The sequence below is a fragment of the Motacilla alba genome, chromosome 13, assembly GCF_015832195.1.
Source record: "Motacilla alba alba isolate MOTALB_02 chromosome 13, Motacilla_alba_V1.0_pri, whole genome shotgun sequence".
In the NCBI taxonomy this organism is placed as follows: Eukaryota; Metazoa; Chordata; class Aves; order Passeriformes; family Motacillidae; genus Motacilla; species Motacilla alba.
Window position 1 is genome coordinate 14857348 of NC_052028.1, and position 24193 is coordinate 14881540.

General features: G+C 47.6%; 1 protein-coding gene across 6 annotated transcripts in view; it reads right to left on the reverse strand.

The window, feature by feature from the left end:
* The window catches only part of UIMC1 (ubiquitin interaction motif containing 1), a 40070-nt gene that overhangs the window by 6016 nt on the left and 9861 nt on the right, over positions 1 to 24193 (reverse strand). For 5 of the 6 annotated variants that reach the window (XM_038150041.1, XM_038150040.1, XM_038150043.1 and 2 more), the window contains exons 3-9: positions 21188 to 21275; positions 15939 to 16063; positions 14443 to 15600; positions 10897 to 10961; positions 8265 to 8353; positions 7276 to 7352; positions 3900 to 4068 (exon numbers count right to left, since the gene is read on the reverse strand). In XM_038150041.1, the coding sequence (XP_038005969.1) occupies positions 3900 to 4068; positions 7276 to 7352; positions 8265 to 8353; positions 10897 to 10961; positions 14443 to 15600; positions 15939 to 16063; positions 21188 to 21275 (1771 nt within the window). The remainder of the gene's footprint in view (positions 1 to 3899; positions 4069 to 7275; positions 7353 to 8264; positions 8354 to 10896; positions 10962 to 14442; positions 15601 to 15938; positions 16064 to 21187; positions 21276 to 24193) is intronic. The other variant, XM_038150042.1, reaches the window with a different exon arrangement.

Genomic DNA, 24193 nt, shown 5'->3' on the forward strand with positions numbered 1-24193 from the left:
TGAGAACTGCTCTCCAAATCAGCGTGTGCTCGTTAATATTCCTTAACGAGCCTTGTGCACCAGCTCAGGTGTTAATCACTTTATTTTCTTCCAAAAGCAGTGAACACATCTGGCATAATGGGCCCATTAGAGATGTCTGGGACTAGCTCTGCAGCTGCCCAGGAGGAGACCCTCAGCTGCATTGCTGGAAGAAGCAGCAGAGGAGAGAGAACAGGGCCAGCCGGTGAGGCACAACCCCTGCCAAAACATGCTGGTTGGCCCCAAGAAGGGGGTTCAGAACACAGGAAAAGACTTGCCACAGGCAAAATCCCCACCACAGAGCAGTGCTGACCTGCTTGTGTGACAGGAGCCTTGTAACTCCCCCAAATGCAATGCTCTTTGCTGGGTCAGACATACTCTGTGGCCCAAGACCAACCTTTTCCCTCGCTCGGCAATTCTTCTGGTTGACAAGTTATTCTTGGCCTGTTTGGCTCCAGCATTCACCCTGGGGAAGAGCAGCAAACCATGCCCAGAATGGCCTTGCTATCAGCACACTCAGCCTGAGCACCTCCTGGGGCTGCCAGGTCTGGCTGGCATGTGGAGCTGCGGGGTCAGAGCCACCGAGCTCCTCACCTTCCTGCTCAGCCCACCTGCGGTCCGATCCACCAGCTCCCTGTGCTCACTACCAGCTGTGCCACTCCCCTGCAGGATTATCAGTGTCTGGGTCATGGCATCTTGTCCCTTCTCAGAAGCCAGGCAGTTTTCCTCTGCACCCATTTCATTACTCTTTCTGCTGTATCAGTGCCACTTCTACTGATGTCAAGAGCTTTTTAGCAGCACCAGGGCTGCTGCTGAAGACTGACAGCTGCATCAAGACTGCATTTGAGCCTTTGGGAGGAAGGGATATACCAAATCCTCATTTTCCTGGGCTCGCCTGGGAACTGAGAATGCTGGATGGATGTAGATGGGGGGTGAGAGGCATCAAGGATGTCACAAAGCCCAAGAGTATTTGCTGCACTCAATTGCAGCCAAGACTCGCTTCCAGACTGAGACCAGCGGATCCCTGCGCTGGCAGCAGCAGTGGGAGAGGGATGTGGTGACTCCAGCAGAGCCCTCTCGCACAAGTGAGCCCCTTCAGTTGAGTGCATGAAGAAAGAGGGAGCTGGCACAGAAATTCCACAGCTCCACTCATTCACGTGGAATTAACAGCACTCACTGAGCTGGAAACCCAGGGCCTCAGCCCTCCCCAGCCTGGTACAGTAGCTAACACAACATCAGGCTCTTCTTTTTTATTTACTCAGATCACAGGAAAGTGGAAATTCATGATAAGATTTTCATGCTGCCCAGGTATGTGGTGGTCTGGGCATCCAGCCAGGTTGACCATGTACGTAGGGGAAGCAACTGTAGCTCATCTTGCCCAGCTGCTCATTTGAAAATTTGCCCTTAGATATCAGCCAGACTGAGCTGGCCTCCTGAGACCTAAGACTGAGAGACTTTGGTGCATGATTATAAGAAGGAAGAAGAGAAGTAAAACCAGCAAGAACCCATCCTTTTGTAGTATTAAAATGAAAACCACTGACAGCTATAGTTTGCAGGACTGCAATTCCAGAGACACCAGGAGTAAGTCTAATTAATAAATCTGAAGACAGACTAAGAGCCCCTGATCCAGTGCACCAAAGAAAAACTGAAACCATCTTTTCTTAACAGATCAGGGCATGGCTTAGAGGGCAGAACTTTGACTTCCTCTCACACAAGGCTGTTGCTGTGCTCCCGAGGAAGCCAGCAGCCAGCCAAGAGCACAGTGCTGCAGCAGTAGAGAACAGCTTCTGGACCCACACAGGAGCTGGCATTTGTTTCAGAAGACAATTCTCTCACATCTTTTTTCTCCCCATGCATTAGCTTTACCTGTGGATGTTGTGCTAGTGGTGGATGCCAAGGTAACAGCCCTGGAAACAGAGTCCTTTTGTACCTGCACAGCTGTGCCAGGCTACTGTCTGGCCTGTGCTCAGAGCTGAACATCATCTCTGCCAATTCAACCCAAATCCCACAGACTAGCCCAGCAGCTGAGAGCCCTCTGGGTGACAGTTGCCTTTTAACAGCTGTTGGAAACTGGCCTGAGGTGCCCCACAAGCTAGAGCCCCACAGGCAGGCAGGATTCTGCCCAAGCCTGGGAAGCCCATGGTACTGCAAAGAGTCTGGGTGCAAACAACACAGGTGTCTTAGACTGTTATGGCTAACAGAGCCTGGTTTCTACAGGGAAAATACTAGAATAACTGGCAATAGAAAACTCAAATTACTGTGATTTTGTCCCAGACCCATTGCTCTGCTTACAGCCATTATTACAGAGCAAAATTCCTTTTATTCCAGGCTGGTTTCCTTACAGGAGGATTGTTCTGAACAAGCCAGAACAGCAGAGTAGCAATTCCAAAATAACTACCCATACAAACATCCCCAAGGAGACCAGCCTGGAAGCAGAATGGAGAGGCCAGCCTTGAACTCTGTCCTGCTGAAAGCCAATGCCAAAGAAAAGAACAAATTCCCTTGCACTGCCAAAGACTTCAAAGCCTTTTCCTGATCACAGTCGGGATTCCCCAGGATCAATGGATACACTCACAGTCCAGCCACACCAGGGACCAGAATATCAAAAGGCCAAAGACATTCCTGCTAAAAGGCACACTAGAAATTCTGCTTCATTTTGTAACACAAATAAGACCTTTATCAGTCTCGAGGATGGGAGAGGAACTATGATAATTTGTGATTTGCCTGAGCCAAATGCTTTGCATCAGTAGCTGGGTTGTGCCTGCAGAGACAACCTTCCACCAAAATTAAGCACCAGCCAGTATCAGCCTTTACTCTGGCTCCTGTTATCTTGACAGGACCCATGTCACATCCCCAAAGATTTAGTACAGCAGGAACCTTTTATTTTAAAACTACATCAACTCTGCATTAAGATTACATGGTGAAACTTCCTCCTGCTAGAGGAATGCAGAAGTTACAGTTCTTGTACCAGCTATGATTTGCTCAAATTGCTCAAACATCATAGATTTAGGCTGCATTTAACAAGCCAGTATGTAACTGAAAATTATATATTCACAGCCTGAAAAGTTAATCTTATTACAAGCTACTACTTTGATATTACCTGACATTGTGCTAATACAGATTTTACATTTCAAGCAGCAGCTAAAACATAACTTACTGAATATGTTGATAACCAACCAGTGTATTTGTTCACTTAAGCTCTACAAAGGTTGGCTATGGAAAACTGATATAAAAAAGAATACAAAGAGGATTAATAAGGGCATTCTGACTGTGCTTCTATGCCTCACTCTTCACATGAAGGAGAAAAATCCACACCCTCAGACTGATAGTTATCATTTTGCAATTTTAGTGAAAAAAGAGGGAAACTTTTCTGCAGCCTCTGCTACCCAAACAGGCCATTTTTGCACATACAAATGTCAGGCTTCATGCAGAGCACAGGCCATTCTTGCAGTAGTACAGAACATTTTCCCCTCTCAACAGCCCTGAAGGACGACTGCCCACATGGCTCAAGCCTTCCATTTTCTACCACTGCCACTTTCTCTGCAGGTCCTCAGCAAAGCACACAATAGACAAATCTTACAAGTACTGCTTGAAGCATCTAGAACTAGATCCTGGGGTAATATTCAGGAGCTGATAATGTGGTGAATTATTGTGTGAAGTCAATCAGAAATGGTATCTCTGTGCAGGAGGTGCTGGAAATACCAGAGCCTCCAATAACGCTCTCCTGGGCAGCATGGAGATGGAATAAGGCAGAGGGAACAAACCTCCCCATACGCCAAATATCCTGCGAGAGGCAAGACAGCAGCACCTGCCTGCCAAGTAACAACAGGGAAGGGGGGTGAGCACGAGGAGCAAACACGTGGGAGCAGCACTTGGCAGACCTGGAGCGTCCTGGGCAGGCGCCGGTCCCGCCGCGCCGTTGCAGTACATGGCGTGCACCTCGATCTCGTCAGCTGGGAAGCTGTGGTCACACAGAGGGCACAGCACACGGGCAGCAGCTGCAGCACTGCACTCAGACACAGTGCTGCCAGCATCTTCATCCCCACCAACCTAAGGAAGAAGAAGAAGAATTAGCCAGACAGGGCTGTTTCTCTTACTTTGCTTAGGTGCAGAGCTCCATGCTGCCTGGTAGCTACTCACCCTCACACAGACTCAGATTTTCTTGATAAGTTTTACTCTTCCTTCATTACATAGTGCTCAGAAATAACACCACTGGCTAAATGAACTACACTGCACTAATAACTAATTTTTCTTGCAAAGGCAACATGTCCTTCTGAATCATGGTGGAACTCCCTGCACAGCCATGCACACCGTTTAAGGCAAACATCACCTGCGCTAAAGTGGAAAAATGGCAAAGCTTCCATTAATCAGGAAATCTCAGAAGCGAAACTGATGGAAAATTCATGGGGCAAAGCAAGAGTTCAACACCTGACTTGTGCTCATCAGTTTCTGGACATGATCCATGCTACACAGGCAGCATTGTCTGGGAACGCAGCTTCCCCCAGGATGAAAGGAGGCTGCTGTGGTGTTAGGAAGCCTGGAGAGATCACTGGAAGTTCCTCCTTTATAGAGGAGGTGACTGGAGCAGTCATGAGAAGGGACACCGATCAAGGAGAGAGGGAATACCATTAAAAATCTGTGTCACACAAAATTACTAGCAGAGGCTTTTCGCCAGGGCAGAATGTCACAGCTCGTGTACGTTCTCAGGGTGCCATTACCACTTACAGACACTCTCTTTTTGCATTGGTCACACAGCTGCAAAGGTGCTCCACTACCAAGCCACAGAGATCCAGCCTGCTCCCTATGCCACTGACATTCCCAAATGCAGCAGACTGCAGCCATCTCACTCATAACTGCATCTCTGCCTAGTCAGGCTTGCTATAAGATTTCACCACATTATAGAAAAAAAACCTTCCCTCCCCACGATGATTAAGAAAAGCTATTTAAATATTAACCATGTAGAGAAACCTATAGAAAAATGATATGGGAGAGGTTTCTGTTCTTAGAGCTAAGCAGTGACATGTGGACAATGTGCAGCAAAACTGCTGTCTGCTTCCCTCCAACAGTATCATTTCAGGGAAGCAGTAATTGGGGTCAGCCACGATGCTCCGTGCCACTGGAGCGCTTTGCTGTATTACTCGGTTTATTACTTCCTTTCCCAAATGAGGATCTGATCCTGATTTTTATGTCCTAAAGGGAAGGAGGGTGCTTTGTTGACTCAGAGGAGCTATGACAAAAATTGCAGGACTGGGACTCAAACTGAGATTCTGACTCTCAAAACGCATTTCTCCCTGACACCAGCTGAAAGGCTACAACGGCGAGCCCCAGGAACATCCCTCATTCCCAGGGAGGCTCTCTGCCCTGAATTTCTGCAGAGGAGTTGCCACAAGAGTTCCTCCAGCCAAACACAGCCTGCTGAAGTACAACACTTACAGCATTAGCACTCGTACCCCTCTCTCACATCTCAGTGTCATTACATCTTGTGAAGTCCTCACTGTGGGGCATCACACTGAAGAGCCATAAAACACAATATGTGTCAAATATGAATGATCAGATCAAACCTGCACTACACAGACAACACACATAAAAAACCTGATGGGAAAAGCAGCAGGCACTGCTCCTTCTAGCTGCCTTTTTTAAAGCAATCTTAGGAGAACACCAATTCTGCACACCCTGCCCGCCTACATTCAGCGGTAAATTACTAATTTTAAATGGAAATGCAACATTCTGTAACAAAAGACTGCTTGTACAAAACCTTGCTGTAACAGTCTGGAAAACCTCAACTGCAGAACCAATCACCCCTGTCAGAGCCAGAGACAGTTGCCTCTGCTTTTTAGCAGAGGAAATTGCCTACAAGACATAGTACTTGCAGCCAACAGCCAGCCAAGAGCAATGCTAGAGGCTGAGCTCAACAAGACTCCTGTGTCCTGGCTCAGCATCTGCTAGGAAGAAGTCAGTCCCAGAGGTCTCTGCTTGGCTCCTGCAAACCACTGATGCCATGGAAGCTGTTTCTGTTGTTTTCCTGAAGGGCTGCAAGCTCTGGTCTGGGACCTGCTGCCAACCATAATGATGTCAAAACAATCCCTAGGAACCTGCTCCCCCACCACCTTGTGCCAACCAGGCACCCTCTGCAACGCACAAGGGGACAGAGCAGTGTCCTGGCCACAGCCAAATGGTCATGAATGTGCTTGGGTGGCCAGCTCAGGACTCATTCTCTCCTTGCTGCAGTCCCTAATTGACTGAGCACTGCTTGGAGATACCTGCAGAACGAAAAGCACACGAGAGCAGAAGATGGTTTATTAAGAGGCCTGTGAGAACGAGACATTGGAACTGCAGACAGGCTGTACAAGCTGCAAACTCCCAGAATGAGCTTTCCACAAATGAATCCTCTTGTCAAGAGCTGTATGGTTCTGTATTCATGTACCCTGCACCAGAGGAGTACTTGGCAACCCCTTTGATAACGCTCTCTAAATTAATAGACAAAGGCAGTTTTATCAGAAGCAGGAACTGAAGTCAGATGTTGGTACAGTGACAGCTGCAAAGCAATTGCTGTGCAGGTGTGACAACACGGGGAAAGGGGCTGCACACAGCACACATCTGCAGCAAGAGGTAAGAGGATGGCTCTGCCACTGACTTGCTATTAACTATTACTGCACAAAACTCAAGATTCCCAGACTCAGGACACTCTGCTTGGCCTGAAAACCACCACCAGCCCTCAACACTTCAAGCACATCTTTATACCAGTCTGATCTCTGGGTGAAGCTCTGCTCTTAGCCTCTTGGATAGAGTCTGTGGACAGCAAACTAGAGTTCAGAGCACTGTAACAGGGAAAAGCAGGTGACAGCACAAGTGACTGAGGTTTACTCGGACTCCCCTCAGAGCTCCTGGGGTCCCTCTGCATTGCTGAGCCTCACAGCTTGTGCCCCTGAGCATGGGCAAGCAACAGCACTGCCACCCACGCTGATGGCATCCTCCAGCTCAGCAGCACTGGGATATAAAAGAACGGGCTGGAATTGATAACAGCTCTCCAGCTATAGGACTGAAAGGCTTCAGAAGCAGCTGCATGCAGTCCCCAGCCAAAAGGGACTGGAGATATGAAGCAGTAGAGAAAAGCAAAGAGGGAACTGTTTGTGAGGATCCAAACAGCAGAAGTTCAAGCTTCCAGCTACCCAAAGAGAAATGCCAGCACAGCTCAGCTGAACCAAGGTCTAAAAGGTAGGATTGGAAACAGGACCCTTCCATTTCAAGCTCTTTTACCTGCATAGGTGCACCTCTGCTGTCTGAACAGAGTTCTTCTCTCTCCTCAACAGCTTCCAGTGGGCTTGGCTGTGTCTCTGCAGAAAAACACCTCCATGAGCAAAGGTTTGCAGCCCCCAGCTATCTCCTCACTTGTTGATGCAGCTTAGTCCTTAACACTTTTTTAAGAGTTTTCACAGTTTCAAGACATTCTTTAGACTTGCCACAAATGTTATCAGACAAAGTGCAACAACACAGCCAGATGAGGGGTTAAAGTCACAGCATGGTAGCGTGAGGATAAAGGCACTGCAGCTGTGCAGCTTCATGGGGAGTGAGATTAGACACAGGGAAAGTGTGGGGGACACTTGCTGGGATGGAGACAAAGCAAGAATAGAGCTGCTCTCACATCGAGACAAGCAGAGCTCCCATTCCATGCTCTGTCTCACAGTCACACCTTCTTCAGACCTCCACATCTTTGTTAGCAACAAAATATGCCCCCAAGCACCACCATGACCTATCCTGCTACAGATGTTCATGAACAGGACCAGCCACTTCATTATTTTTCTCCCTTAAAACCGTGGACCAGAAAACCTCAAACATGGTAGGATGAGACCAAGGAAGAAAAACTTCTGAGTCCCAAACATGTTTAATTAATTTAAGACAAAAATTATTTCAGCTCTCATGCTTTGCACATTATTTTGACACTGAAAAATCTGAAAACTTGATTGCATTGTAGAGACACCTTGTTTTGAGTGATCCCTCCATGCCCAATGCATATCCAGGTGTCCCTTCAGCAAGTCTCCAGCAACCCCTGTCATAGAACTGCCTTAGAGGAAATGGGTCCAAACCTAGGAGATCAAACTAAATTACCTGAATAATTTTAGCCTTGAAAAATGGAGATGGGAAAGAAATCTCGTTTGTTCAAATAACTTGAAAATTCTCTTTTCTCTGAATTTCCTCAGCGTGTAACTTTCAGTACAAAATTCATAACAGTCTCAAGTGCCTCTTACCTGGGCAAACAGAGATCTCTTCTTCAGCAGAGTTTTCTGTGGCAGTATCTGGGCTCCTTTTACTGCCAAGTGGGGTCATTGTGGAGATGCTGTTCAAAACATAAATATAACATGAATCTCCAACCCAGTAAGAGTGAGGGCCACACCTGCCATTCTCACACAGTTCAGAACAGCAGATGATGCCATAATTTCCATGTGGTCAATATCTGACAGCCAGAAATGACCAGGATAACAGCAAAATATGGGTCTAAAATGCCATACTAAGCAAAAGCCCCAGAGGGAACATTTTTTTTCTTCTAGAAAGGCAGAAAGGGTCATTATCTCTTGTCGAGGGAGCAAAAATACCTGCTCACAATTGTGGGACTCTCTGGGAGAAGATGTGGGAGTTGTGCAGGTACCAGCACTGTGCCTCTTTCTGCCTGGGGAAGGAAATCCTCATAGAGGAAAGACAGACCTGCTTTATCCCACATTATCCTCTCCCTCCTCACACTGCTCATTTTCTCCCTCATCCCTGTGCTGCCAGGAGCAGCATGGATGTGACACAAGGCATCTTCCCTGCAGCCAAGTCCTTACAGCAGGAGTGTGGTGGTTCCTTGGAGCAGCACCCAGCACTGCTCCTCTCATTTTGACCTTTGGGTTCCTCCTTTTTGTTTTTTTTTTTTTCTCCCACCTCACTGCACAGTTTTATTTTTTTCTCCCACCTCACTGCACTGTCCTTTATTTTTCTTTTCTCCCACCTCACTGCACAGTGTCTCTCTGACACAGACAGGCATTGCTGAGTAAGTCTGGCACCCATGCTGACACACTCTGCGCCTTGCGTGGCTCTCTGATTAGTCTGATCAAGTATGCAAGAACACACTTTAAAAACATGAATCCCCGCACTGACAAACACAAGATTTATTAAGCTCAACCACAGGCCTTAGAGAAGAGAGAACAGCCACTGCTGATTTATGATAAATAACAAAATTCTGATAGGAAATCACAAGTGGCTTTTCTCTCTAAATAAAGCATCTCAAAGCATTTGTTATGAATCCAGGCTGAGCGTGTTTTACTCTGTGTCTAACATCAGGGCTCTCTTCAAAAGAATTCACACAAAACAACTTGCTATGACATTTATAAAATGGGCTAATCAATTTGAAGTCAAACCACATTTCTTGCTACACCAACTATCTCCTGGTAACAAAGCCTATAATCATTTATTAAAACCCCAATCTTCCATGCTCTGTACAAAGTGTGGAACAAGCGGGGAGAGCAGCCCACAAAAAGCAAAGCGATTTCTTCACAGGACTGGCACTTCCTGAACTGCTCCACTCCCTCCAGACAGCTCAGAGCCATGTTTTCCTATTAAGTGCTGCTGAGGCCAGCCAGTTGGGGTGCCTGAGCCATACCCAAGAGAGGTCTGTGCTGGCAAATTACCAGGAGCCAGATGGCAACACTTAATGTGCACAAAACTGCAAAGACTGCAGCCATTTCTTGCCTTGCTGATGTTCCAGCTGCTCGAGGAGGGGCCACTACATCCAGGTGCATCCCACCCCAAAGCAGGCAGCCAGGAGCTCCTGGGCAACTTGGGCAGCGTCCCAGACTAACCCCACCAGCTACACTAAAGAAAAGAGGTCCCTCTCCTTTCATTTCCTCCACATCCCGGGCTCTCAGGCCCTAAGCAGGCGGGAAGCCAGCGCTGCAGAGCACACACCTCGCTGCCTTCTACGCAAGCTCAGAGCTCAGCTGTCACAGGCTCATCAGCCCCGGCAGCAGCTGCAGGTTCCTCCTGCTCCCCAAGGCAGGTTTTAAGCTTGTTAGAAAGGTGCAAGCAAGAGGGATTTTCATACTCTGCATATTGATATTAACTGCTCAGGCCAAATGCTGTTAGATCAGAGGAAAGGTGGCAGTTTTGTTCCAAAGCAGGTTTAAATTATAGAACCCAACAAATTAAAAACATGACATTATCTGGCCTTTCTTGTAACTTGCTCCCTGAATCCTCTCCCATTTGTCCTTCTTCTCCATAGCCTTTGATGTGGAATTGCATCCCACAGGAAGGAGAGGGGAAAAAAAAAGGAAAAGAGGAGTAGGCTTAAATCTGAAGAAAATCATGTTGACTTGCCCCACACCTGTCATCTGCTGAAGTGGCTTTTCTGGAGCACTGCACTCTATCTTTGGCTGATAGGCAGTGCCGTCTGGCTTCCTCCCCCCTGCTTTCCTCTTCAGCAGCAAGGCAAGAACATAAAAATACACACAGAAATCCAGTAAACCCTTCCCCGTGCTGCCTGTGCGCCTTCCCCGACAGACAAGTGATGGCATCGCTGTAACTCACCTCTAGCTCCCCATGGCTCTACTGCACCATGTCACAGGAGCTTCAGAGGGCAAGGAGCAACTCCTTCAACTTGTACAATAATGCACCTTGCACGTCTTATAAAGTAACAACAGCAACTGATCCCTTCTCCTCAGCTGTGCCCCTCCTCTCCCATGCTGCTCCCAAGCCATCTATTTCCAGGGACTGCAGCCAGCCTTTCCAGCAAGCCTTGCAGCAAGCTGTGGGGGAACTGCACCCCAAAATACTCCATTTTGGGAGACTGAAAGAGCCCATATCACTAGAGAGAACCTGTGAGCCCCACACTCTGAACACCCTACTCACCTCTGTGCAATTTGCATGGGTTCCCCATCTTCAGGCACATCCTCTGCAGGCAGCACCTGGGAGGGCTGGAAAGGGAAATTCTGGTGTTACATCAAACAATGTGCACAGCTGACTGGGGTCTGCTGGGTCATTGGGTTCTGTCCATGGCATTGCACCCAGCCTGCTGCATATTTTTATCTGAAAATGGCTCAGTGTCCATCCAGAACGAGTCAGCTTTTTCCCTTCATCCCTGCTTTTGGCAAGGTACTCCCTGCAATAAAGCCTGGCAGTACTTTTTGTTACCTTGACATGTTCCTGGACAGTCCGTGGCCATCCACTCCTCCCAACATTGCCATCACCTTCCATGCTCTCTGCCTGTTCTCAGCATCTACCTCAATGTATTTGTAGGCAACCACAGCTTTTCTCCACCTCCACCTGTGCAGAGCTTGAAACGACCCAAGGTTTTCAGTGTCCCCTGCACTCCCCCAGGTACCCTAGCAGCCCTCACCTACTCCACTTTAAAACTTATTTTCCTGAGCCAGAATGACCTGATCAACTGGTACAGCTGATGCCTGACCATGAGAAGCACTTTTCTGAAATTTGCTAGAGATAAGATGTGTTGCATTTTTCTTACCTAGGAAATCAGCTGTCCCATCTAAGGAGGGGAACAGATTAACCTGCACAATCTACAGCTGGAAAATCTGTGTGCATTTTATCCCATTTTTCATTTAGCTCTACGACTCCACTTATTCTTTCCTTTAAAATTTGTTCAAAAGCCTTATGCACTGCTGAGGTCAGGCTAACACGCCAGTCATTACCCAGATCCCTTTCTTCTTCTGCAGTGTACACGCTACACTTGCCATCCTCTAATCAGGTGGAATTACAACGGTTTATTAGCAGTCCTTGCAGTCAGGCCTACAATTTCTCATGCTAGGTCTCAAAGAAACCCAAGGAGTTTTCCTCCCCCTTCCTTGAGTCTATCAAATGCTGTGAGCTTGATTTCCACCAAAGGTTTCAACTTCGATCAGCTCCACTCCTGGATATACTTCCCCAGCAAGTTCCAAATCAAGGCCTCCCCTGTCAAATTTCCCTAACACGACTCCAACCCCCAAATATCCCGTTTTATCTATGCTTTCTTTACTTCTTTACAGCCTAGCTCATCATTAACATAAAATACCACACCTCCTCTTTTATTTTTATTTGTCTTTGTCCTGAATTGTGCATTTCTTAACAACGCCTCTGTCCTGGTCATGAACACTCATCCATGTTTCTGTTTTTCCTCGTACATCTGTTATAAAATATGGCACTAATTCAGGTCAGCAGACTCTAAATCTCCAGAATTGGATCTTTTCCCTCTGAATCTTTTAAACACCAAGAGTTCCCTAACCTTATCTGAAAGGCTCTGAAAAAATTGATTCTATTAGCACTGAAGTTTGTTAGTGCAGGTTCACAGGCTGTGAGATCTCCTGACAACCAGGATTTTCTCTGTGCAAACAACCCCTGGCTGTGGGAGGCAGTGGCAGCAGTTGACTGCTGCCAGGGTGGAAGGTCTGTGCCCATTCCAGGTGAGGGTTTCAGGGCAGGTGTACAGGCAGCCTCCCTCAAGCACATCGTTTGCACCTTCATTTCACACATGGCATGAGGCCATGTCCTTTTTCAAGGACGCTTTTGAGTCCTCAAGGATGGTTTCTACACTCAGCACAGCCCAAGATCTCCCACCAGCCGAGCAGCCCTGGTGGCACTGGGAGAGCCCCAGGGCAGCACAGGGTCTCCAAGAGACGCAGCAAGGTGGAGACACGACAGCTCTGGGCCCCTCCTTTGTCACTGCCAGTGGAATTGTATTTGATAGAGGGAAAAAAAATGGAGACAAGGCACCAGCAAACATCAAACATATCGATTTTGCAAGTAAATCACCTGCTCTGGCCTCAGTGTGCGACTGCACGGAGAGGCGAGAGAAAGGAGCTACCTCTCATGCTGGGTGTGATAAAGCAGATGAAAAGGCATTTAGAAAATATTTTCTCTCGTGTAAATAGAAGACTGGCAAATTTTGAGCTAGGGTTGAAATTGTAAAGTCTGTTCCCCCTCCCTTATTTTTCACCTTAAAAATATGAGAAAGGCTACACCTCTCAGCCATTGCTCTAAGACAGCTCCCGTGGTCAAGAGGAGTAGGTTACAAGTTACCACTCAGCACCACTAAAACCTCTTTTCTCCCCAAGAATTAATTAGGTATTAGCATTAAACAGATAATATTTTAAAAAATACCACACAATTTTCAGTACTGATTAAAAGTTCATGCCCTTCCCAGCTGCTGTAGCTTCCCAAGGGCTTTAGAGTACACATCCACAGACCTCCAGTCACCCCAATCTTCCAGTATAATGACACCTTCATTTCCAGAGGAAAAGCTACAGAAAAAAAAAAGTGCAGTTTGCTTTAAGAACCTCTCAGGTCTTTTGTATCTATCCTAAGGAAATGAAAAAGGGCACAAGTCAGTTCCTTTCCTCTGCAGATCACCTCTAAGGCTTGTTTAAATCTCCATCTGCTAAACCCGAGCCAAAGCACTGTCATGAAAAGTCACATTTCAGCACAGGCTGCTCTGCTCTTTTTCTGCAACCAGAAAATGCAGACATGACGTTTTTCCTAAGTGTTCAATATTACAAGACAGAATATAAATATCACAAAACAAGTTAAGTATCTTTCTAACACCAGGGTAAATGATCAAATACACTTGAAAACAGGAACAACAGAGCCAAGGCTTCAGTCATAGAGAAGATAAAGTTATACAATGATCCGGGAGTGAAGTCATTATGAAAAATGAGGGTTGGAAAAGGCTGACACAAACCTAAAATACAGCAGTAATAAATACTTCATCTGACTAGCAATCTGTTTAAACTTAGCAGTGACAGAAAGCTGCCTTCCGCTCCAGCACGAGAGCCCTGACAGAGACAGAGGCTGACACCTAGTGTCTAGCACACCGAGCCTGAGAGAAGGTGCCTAACACCAGGACAAGGACAGGGAGCACCATCGTGGTGACAGATCACCAGGGCAGGCAGAAGATGCCCGTGACCACACAGAGCCTCTCCCAGCCACGATGGAGAAGAGCACTTCCAAGAGTGAAGCACTTACGGATGCAGATAAGCATGGAGGAGCAAACAGGAAAGGCTGCACTGCAAGGACAAACCCACATCTCTGTCTGCAAAGAGAAACCCAGAGCTCCCCACACAGCCCGAGGTTTATAAACCAGAGCTGGTGGTGGCCAGCATCACCTCTGTGTCCTCTGCCTTGGCACTCTGCCAGGCTGCACCCTTCTGAGGAGGATCAGTTGGATGTGTCGCTCTCTGCAGCATTAATGATGACTGCCAGGCTGCTCAATGGCCCCTGTCTTGTGAGAGCTGGGTGTTAGCCTGTACACTTCTCTCATATCCACAGTAACCTGTGTGGCTGGGGGAGGAAGTCCCTAAATCTAAGAGGGGCATTAAATAGCAGTGCCTGCTTTGCAGAAGGGACTGAACCGTAAAATGGACAGAAGGGCATGGCTGCTCAACCTCTGCTCAGTGGCAAAGCTCTTACCTGGCAGTAGCTGGTGGTCGGTTCATCATCAGAAGTGGAGTTCTTCTCTTCTTCCGTGCTGTGTCCTGGACTCTCTGCCTCCCTCCTCTTTGAAGGGTGGAGCCAGGTGATGTTTTCGGACTCTTGTCCCTCTGTGTCTCCATCTTCTGTACCATCAGCAACCCCATTCTCCCTGCTTATCTCCTCTCCTTTCCCAAGCTCGTTTTGGCTCAAGGAAGGACTGGGCACAACCGGGTTACCAAACTCCTTCTTATGCAACAGCTGCCTCTGAGCCTGCTTCAGGCTCTTCTGGTAAACCTCCAGCTGACACAAGATGACTTTGGTGTACTGGTTGGGATCCACCCCTTTGGGGCAGAAGGGAATGCCCCAGTAATAGTGCACTGTGTCTCTCGTCTCCTCCTGTTTGTGCTTCTCCTCCACAGTCAGCATGCAAAGATCCGGGGTACTGTCAGACCCCTGGCTCTGCTCTGCTTGCTCTGTGGAAACACAGACCTTGGCAGCGTGCCCAGGCTGTGAGCTGTGTTTGGTACCTGCTCCTCCACCGCTCCTCCTGGGGCTGTCACACTGTTCTGTGGTCCTGCTCTTCCACAGTGGAGTGGCTGAGCTCCCAGCACCAGCTTCTCCCACAGAATGGCCAGTGCAGGGCAGGAGCTGCTCTTTTGGTTCGTGGCCTGCTGCTTCAGAAGAGCTGGAGGGGCTGCTGAACAGTCTCCGAGGTGTCAGTCGCCAAGAGCCTCCTGAAGCCACCTTGCCAAAGGTGGGACTCAAAGACATGAAGTCCTCTCCCAGAGTACTGGGTAACATATTACTAGAATCACTTTTTGCTGGTGAGGAAGACTTTTCACTTGACCTTGTCACAGGCTGGCCCTTCCCCGGAGACACGATTATGCTGGATACTAGTGAGCTTTCAACGATTTCCTGGCTCAACCTCCTCAACACTACCAAGGGGCTCCGGGCGACATCCATCTGTCCATTCCCATCAGCTCTGGAGCTCTGTGAGTGGGAGCTGCAGTCAGAGGGAGGGGTGTCAGGGCAGAACGCCAGGCCTCCCAGGATCTCAGAGCCTTCTTTCTCAGCAGGCTGGCTTTGGCCCTGTGAATCTAGTGCTCCCACTGACAGATGAGGAGATGCAGTCGATGAGTCTGAGGGCTGACAGCTCTGAAAAACAAAAGGTTCACTCTCCTACACACGTGTTCTCTATCAGCACAGCACAACCAAGGGCTCCCCCAGCACACTGGCAGCCATCCCATGGACTACAGATCCCCCCATCCCAAATCAGAACTCTGTACCCCAAAATAGGGACAGCTAGGGTTAGACTTGATGTTTCTCTCACTAGGAACAGTACAAAGCAACTACTCTGCAGCTGCTGTCATTCCAGTTTGTGCTAGGAATATCTATGCCCCCAGTAAAACTTTGTTTTGCAGCATGGTAAAGTAAGCACAGACAGCAATGTTGCTAAAGAACCCTGGTGAGCCTCTTCACAGAAGTGCACTTACACTGAGGCTCTCAGCAATGGCCTTCCTCAAGAGCTCCTCCTCTTCCTCTTCCTGACAGTTCACTTGTCTAGCCTCTTGCTCACTCATTTTCAAGGCCAGTGCAAATTGTTCCTCTTCAGTCATCTCTACAGCAGAAGAAACAGGATAATGTCAAGTCACAGCTGCAGGTGTATGTAAACACTCAGTGAATATCCAGCATGTAGGGAGAAATGGGTGAGAGTCCCACCTTCCCAGGAGGAATGCAGAGAAAATTATCTAAACCTCAGCTGTCCTGAAAAGGTGTCAACAAAACTGGAGCAGGCAACACTAAATGAGAAAGGTAACTCAGGTCAGGAACTTCACCTCAGGTTTCTACGGCAATCTAAGCTCCCATTCCCTGAGTATATTAACTGCAACATGACATTTTATTTGCCATCAAACAACACACACTGCAGCTGCAGAATGCATGTTCAAGGAGAGAGGAAAAGGACAGATTTCTGAAGCGTGTTCATTTTTGTATCGGCTAGGCTCAGCAGCAAAGGAGGATAAAGAACACATCTTTAAGAGACTTTTTTACTAACCGAGCAGCACACCTCACTGTCTTCTGACACAGATACCTGCAATACCACAGGAGACCTATCCAAGAGAAAAAGAGCTACATGTTTTTCACCCCGAGCCTCAGGTGGAAAGCTCTGTGGAGGATGATGTTACTTGCTTGGTGGTATTATAGAGGATATTTCACATGCATACATCCCCCTTCTGCTCACATCACCACTCTACTGCATCACTAAGTCAGTCATGCATGGGAAACAGGTTTCCTACAGTTGTAACTGCTATTTCAGCAGAAAATTTATTCCTGAAATATTCCTCGCTCCAATCAAACTGAAAGTCTAGACTGGCTATGTAGAAACAAAGCAGTTAGTTACTTTAGAAAACACTTATTTACTGAGATTCAATCCAACACTTTCACTCTGCTTAAAATATACAATGCCTGCAGAATGGAGTGCAGCTTGAAAAACAACTCAACAGCACTCTCAGGAGCTGAAAAAAATACATCTCGCTGGAAAGAAATTGACAGATTTCCTTCAGAACCCGCTCCCTCCTCCAGGCAGAATCCTGCACGCGCCATCTCATGCATGAACCAAAGGCTCGCGCTCTCCGACGGCTACAACATCTTTGAGACACGCCATTTGAACAGGGAGGCTGCCCAAGCACAAACCATGTGCACTGCAGCCAGCTCCAGAGACAGGCGTTTCCCTGGGTAAAGATGCAGTCACAAGTTGCAGGCTCCCATTTTCTATCCCGTCCTCTCCCTGCCAGCTGCCACCCCAAACACAGCGGTGCAGCCGTGCTCTGGCCGTACTGCAGCCTGGCCACGACAGCACTGCTGCAAGCGGGAGCATCCACAGAGCAGAGCTCCACTCTGCCCTTCCCCCAGCCCCTGGATGATGGCAGCCTCGTGCTCCCCCACCCAAGCAGGATCTGAAGCATTTTTGGACTGATTACCTTCAGATTCCTTTATGTGTCCTACTAAAACAGTACTTAGCTTCAGGTTGTTGGTTTGAGGTGGGGTGGGGGGGTAATTCCTTTGAAAATTAAGAAAGGGGTTGAAGGGAAAGCAGACTGCAGTGTGCTTTCAGGGCTCATGGGGATCTTTTGTCCTTGGACAAAGTCACTCAATGATGTTACAGCCAGGAGGGACCAGGGCAAAAAAAAAAAAAAAAAAAAAAAAAAGCATTCTTTAATGGAAAGCACAGTCCAGTGTATGGAGAAAGCTCCCAGCCCCAAGAACAGCAGCATTAAACATCATATCACAGAGTCAATTAGGTTGGAAAACACCACTGAGACTGAGTCCAACCTTTGACCAACCATCACCGTGTCATCCAGACCATAGCCCTTAGTGCTACATACAGTCTTTTCTTTTCCTATAACACCAAACACCTTCCAAGCATTCAGAAAGTGTGTGCTGATTTGTTTTCCTGCTCAAACCATCACAGCAATCACGCTGGATCCTGCAAACTCAGACATGTGCAGGAAAACTGGTGCACATGATCGGCACCCTCCAACACACGACTTTCCACGTGCTTCAACAGGGGCCTGAACATTTGCCAGTTCAGGCTATCAACATCCATGAAGCTTAATAAAAAGAAACATTTTTTGGCGAGTTACTGCTGTACATTTTGTTTTCTTCTCCCTCCCTGGCACAGCAATTTCCCCTCTGGGGACAGGGAATGTGCCAGACAAATGCTGCCTCTGGCAAAGAAACCAGTGACAAACAAGATGCACTTAGTGCACGTTCCAGTTGAGTAGGTGCTCTGGAGATGGGGAAAACTCGAGTTTAAATCCACCTGGCATTACTGTGGGGAGAGCAAACAGCAGCTCAGCTCGTGCCTTGCAGCAGACCTGACCTGCTTTAAGTGAAGCTGACGGTATTTCATGCTCCAGGACTGATCACTTCTCAGCACCGTGTGTTTTATTAAACTTGATGCTGATTGCAGCCGTCATAATTTATGATGATTAGAAACCCAGGGAGCTGCGTTAGCCCCCGACCACTGTGTGCAAACAGAGCTGGGGAGAGAGCTCAGAGCGTGTGGCGGGGGCTCCACAGATCCCAGGAGAAGTGACCCCTCTCCATCTGGACCGATGCTCAGCTCACACTCATCACACGCCTGCCCATTCCCGGGGGAAGCACCGGCACTGGGAATCTCACACTCCAAAACCCTCTCATCACAGGTCCATCCCAACGCGGCAGGAAATCCCAGCGCCCCTCTGGGGACCAGGGCATCCAAGAGACCCGCAGATGGGAAGGAGGGGTCAGAGAGAAACTGTTTTTAAGATACGGCAGCCCTAAACAAATTAAACCATTTCAGAGCCTTTTTAAATGCTAATACGGCAATTTGCAAAGCGATTTATGTTCCATTTTGACATTTGCAAAGTGAATTAGATGCAAAACCCCACTAGTTGTAGTTATAACACTTACTAATAAGAGATTTACTCAAAAATAACAAAAATGCGGGATCTCGGTATTTTTACATATCCAAAGTGCAATTACAGTAAAAACATTCAAATGTGCTTTAAAGCACTGACTTCCTCTGGAAAAAGAGAAAGACTTCTTTAGGTTTTGTATTTCCATTTATCCTGTCAGGATGAAACGTCACAGATATATTTTAGTTATGGCTCTAGGTTAAAATGAATAAAACCACAACAAAGCAAAAAAGGGAGGATACGCTTTATAACGAGTGCCTGCCAATATCCGAAATTTTCCAGTTTTGAGGAGAAAGAACTTGCTCTACCCAGAAGCACCCAATCTTTACAAAAGACCAATTTGCCTCGCAATTCAAAGAATTTATTTAAAGACACTGGGAAAAATAATTACTACTTCAAATCTTAATTTGCCTGAAAGCAAACACCAAAAGTCTAATTATAGCTTCCCACAAATGAGAACAGCCCCACTATCACACGTGCATAAATAAGCCCCTGCTCTCCGACCGTGCGGCGCCAGGCACCCCAAACTCAGACGAGCACACTAAGCAACAAAAAAAGGCAGCTTGTGCCCCAGGAAAAGAAAAACTATTATTAATAATTTCAACATCTAGAAACACAGCAGAACTCCTCTGTTACACAACATCTGGAGAGCCGGCCCTGTCTCCTGTGGATTTTCTGGAGCACACTGAACACCTTTTGCACAGCACCAGCTCCTGAAACCCTACATGTTCAATGATGCAACGAGGACATCCAACTTCAGCAGATCCCTGCTCTTAGCACCATATGCTTGGTCACATTTTAGTGGCATCTCCAAGGGGGGGTTTCAGCTTTAATTTGGTGCTCTGTTTCCTTTGGGAGAAAAAGAAGAATGAGAAAAAGAACTCTTTTCCCATCTCTGACTTTGCTATCTTACTTGTTCAACACAGACATGCACAGTGGGTTGCAGCTCCCATAAAGAGCTGGGCTGTTCTGTGCTATGGCCTTAGGCCTCTATTAAAAACAATTTAATTCACACAAGCCCTGTGAGGACTGACAAGCCCAACTGCTGCTGCTTGCGGAGCACTGGCGTGCTCCATTTTGTTCAGTGATTGCTTTGGGTTTTGCAGGAGGCAACATCTCTCCCACTGTAAAAAGTCCTGAATTTTATGTGCTGGATGGACCACTGCCTTGCAGAACACAGAACACGAGTGGGGACCCTCTGGGGCCTGGCTGCTGTAACATGTGGGGCTGTACAGGAAGCAGAGGTATGCTGGCCATGCCCAGTGGGCCCTTCTGCCTGTACATCAGAATATGAGCAGGAACATCCCAGCCTTTAGCATCTGTTCACAGACTTATTGTCCATGAACGCATTTAATCCCTTATTAAAGCTGTTGATACTGACCTCTCCACAACCTCCTGTGACACAGACTTCCAGGAGTTCACCCCATGCTGTGTGAAGCATTACTGTCCTTCACCCGTTTTAAACCCATCTATTTCTTGTTATTTCCACTGATACACCCCAGGAGCTGGTAAACAACAGCTCTGTGCTCAGCTGAGGCATTGCCTTCCCGATGGGAACTTTGATCCCACCATTCTCTCCTAACAAAGCAGCCCCAAGCTTTCCAGTCTCTCCTCACCAGGCAGCTGTTCTACCCCTTCCTGACTCGGGCTGCCCTTCTCTGGATGCACCACCGTGTCCGTGCTATGCAGAGGCCAGAGCAGCACACAGCGCTGTGACAGGGGTGCACCAACAACTTATGTAACAGCAAAATTACGTCAACTAAATCCCTGGTTCTTAACACCCTTCCTTATGATGCCCAGCGCTGCTGGTGCTCTGGCTGCCCCCACACTGCGAGCTGATGATTTCAGAGACCTGTCAGCTGCGACTCAGAGCCTTCCTGAGCGGCAGCTGTCGGGTCAGAGCATTGTGATGTTTCAGGGACAGACAGGAGCAGAGGGGCCTGGACAGGAAAGCAGTTTGTGACTGACGGCGCTTTCACATCAGCCTCAGACAGTTTTGAACCCAGTGAGGCACCAACACCGTCGCACACTTATTTTGGAAGTGCAAAATTTATCCCTGTGAAGGGTCTTTTCTGCATCCCCAGCCGTGCCACAGCCTTTTTGCAAGGGGTGAAGGTTCTTTTCTGCATCCCCAGCCGTGTCACAGCCTTTCTGCAAGGGGTGAAGGTTCTTTTCTGCATCCCTAGCCATGTCACAGCCTTTCTGTAAGGGAAATAATCTCTAACACAAACAGCAGAAGCTACTCAGCACCAGACAACTTCCCCAGCCCCACAGTCGAGACATACGTGCAATTTTTCTTTTAGCAGCAAACTTTGTTCGATCCAGCTGCTTTGTTCTCTTCTTTTGCAAGCCACTCTCTTCCTTTGACTCCTGCTGTAATGGAAAAGAATATGGTGAGTGCATGCAATATGTAAGAAATACTACCAGCCCCCTCCCCCCAACTACTCAGACACAAACACTGGTTCAAGAACAAGCGTCTATTTGAGTGAAATTTGAATTTCAAACGTAATTCAAACACATTCTGTAACTATTAAAAGCTGTGTGATAAGCATAACGAGCAAAAAGAGTTACAGACTGACATAAACAGAGAAGTAGGAGAGACAATAGACTTCATGCCAGTCACCACCATGCACTGCACCTGCTACCCATGATTTTAGAGAGAATTTGTTTGGCCTTGCTAAAACATTGATATTTGTAAGCACTCAAAAGAGAAAAGCAGAACCTTTTTGTAACTGAGCATCACACACCTGCAAGCCAGGACTGCTTCCTGCCATGCAGCTTCTAGTACTATGCCCAGGCAATTTCAGGTGATCCAAACTAGAATCCCTAGCCATTTTTGGAGACCCACACCAATGCACCCCGAGGGCAGGAAGGCCAGCTGTACTTCCTCCTCATGCTATTCTCTCATTGTATTCATAGAACCAAAGAATGGTTTGAGTTGGAAGAGACTTTAAAGATCATCTCATTTCAACTCTGCAATGGGCAAGGACACGTTCCACGAGATCAGGGTGCTCAGAGCCCCATTCAACCTGGCCTTGAACACTTTGAAGGGCATCTACATCTTCTTTGGACAGTATTGCCACAAGCATTCCATTTTTGAAACTTGAATACTTGAGAAACTTGTTGTCTCGAGGCTCCCTGGAACAACACTCCCATGAAAAACTTAAATGTGTGCTGCTTTAAGCACAAGGATTGCAGCAAAAATGGGCACAGGCTTAAATAACACAAATTTCTGCAAGTTGCTGTCCTAACGGCTTAGGCAAGGGCACACACATTACCCAAGGCTGGCACTGGACCCCTTCCAATTTGTCTCTCTAAATCAGGTAGGATTAGAATCAAATCCAGTGTTTCAGGCAGAGACCCACGCCTGGCCAGGATGGGCTTTGCACTGCTCCCTCTGCAGCTGCACTGAGTTTTGCTGCCCATGAGACACATGGGCCACATGCTTGAGCCTCATTCCACCTCCTGTGCCAAGAGAAGGGTTCAAGGAGGGGCACATGGCTTGGGCTACTTTAACACAAACAGATATAGTGATTATTTTCGAGTGTCATGCATTTCTTTTGTTCTTTGCCCATGTTTCTGAACCTGTGAAGTCCTTCAGACTGCACTTGTGTGCTGAGTTTTGCTGAAGACATCTCTGGCTTTAGTGTTATCTGTAGATTTTATTAATCTATATACACCACTTGCTCCCTCTTACAGATCATTAATGAGGATGTTAAAAGACACACAGACCTAATATTGATCCTCTTGGCCTCAGCGCTACATCTCCCTCAGACGAGCCTCTCCTTTGTTCATCAGCAGCTTTTACTGACAGTCTTTTAGCAGGATTTCAATCCAGGAATGTTGCTATCTAGACCAAATTAAATTATTTATCTAACTAAGATTTTGCAAGACATACTATTAGGTGGTTTCCTGAAACCTTAATACATTACACCTTTTACATGCCCCAATACCTACACCATTCCTCACTTCCACTGACTTAAGAATCACCTCACAACACAGCAGCAATCATGCTTGGCAAGCCCACACACACTCTGCTTGTGCCTAAGGGGTTTTTTTCTGTGTGTGATTCCTTCTCTTCCCCACGCAGACTGGTCTAGGTACCCCCTTTCCAAGATTTGCCATTGTGTCTCCAAAAGGCTGCTTTCCACCCAGAGTCTCTCTTCCTAGGAGATGGATCCCAAGCTCCTGCTCAGGAAGGTGAAATCCTCTCTTTTCCAGGGCCCTGGCATAGTGCCCCTCTCCACAGCTTCCCATAAACCATGGGATCTTCCACCCCAAACTACCCTGCCTTGGTCTGCAGCAACAGCCCCGTGCTGACCTCGTGGGCTGCTCCCACCTCAGGGGACGGGGAACAGTCCGTGGGATCACACCAGGATTGCACTGGGATTATCCGCTGGAGGAGCTTCAGCAATAGCTCTCCTGCCCTCCCCCAAAACCCTGCCTAACAATGCTAAACCCAGCCCAGCTTAAAACAGGGGCAATTTAATCCTAACAGGCTCTGTAAATCCCCAGCTCTTCTCTCTAGGCATCAATCTTCCCCTCATCACTCCCGCACTTGCTGGAAGGTCAACCCTGACACTCTCATCTGCAGCTCTCTTCCAGGGCACGGATGTGATTTATGAGCACACCAAAGTTTCCAGGGCTGTGAGTGGAAACAGAGACACACTCACGACACACACCACGGGACAACGTGGGGCTCCAACACCTCCAGGGATTCCGAGGGGGGCAGAGAGTCCAGCACCAGACGCGCTGCCCGCATCCACGGCACAGCCAAGTACGTGCCTTGGTTCCCCGTGCTGGTCCTGAAGAATCTCAACATTTACATCAGTGGCAGGAGCAAAATTATTGCAGGACACGTGTTGTAGGAACCTCATACATTCGAGAAAGATGTTTAAATTGCTCAGCAGCATTCTACTGAGCAGCCACGGTACAGCGAACCGCTGAAGCAAATCCAATTAATCCTGATGGGCCAAAATATATACACACATCTCAATTCCAAGAATTCTTAAATCTTTTTTATTTTTAAACCCAGAAAATAAAACATACCTTTTAATTAGGATTTATGGCTGTTTGTACCTCTGCTGGGAGAGAGCCCCGCAGGCCCCAGAGTGCTCTGCATAAATGCAGGCGGGGATGGTAGAAACAGAAGGGGCCAAAAAAATTCAGAGAAGACAACAGGGCTTGCTCCTCCTGACCCAACCTTTTAATGCTCATCTATCTACAAGGATAATAGGAACTCAAGGGGCCTCTCAACCAACTGCCTTTCTAATAAGATCACGAGTCCAAAA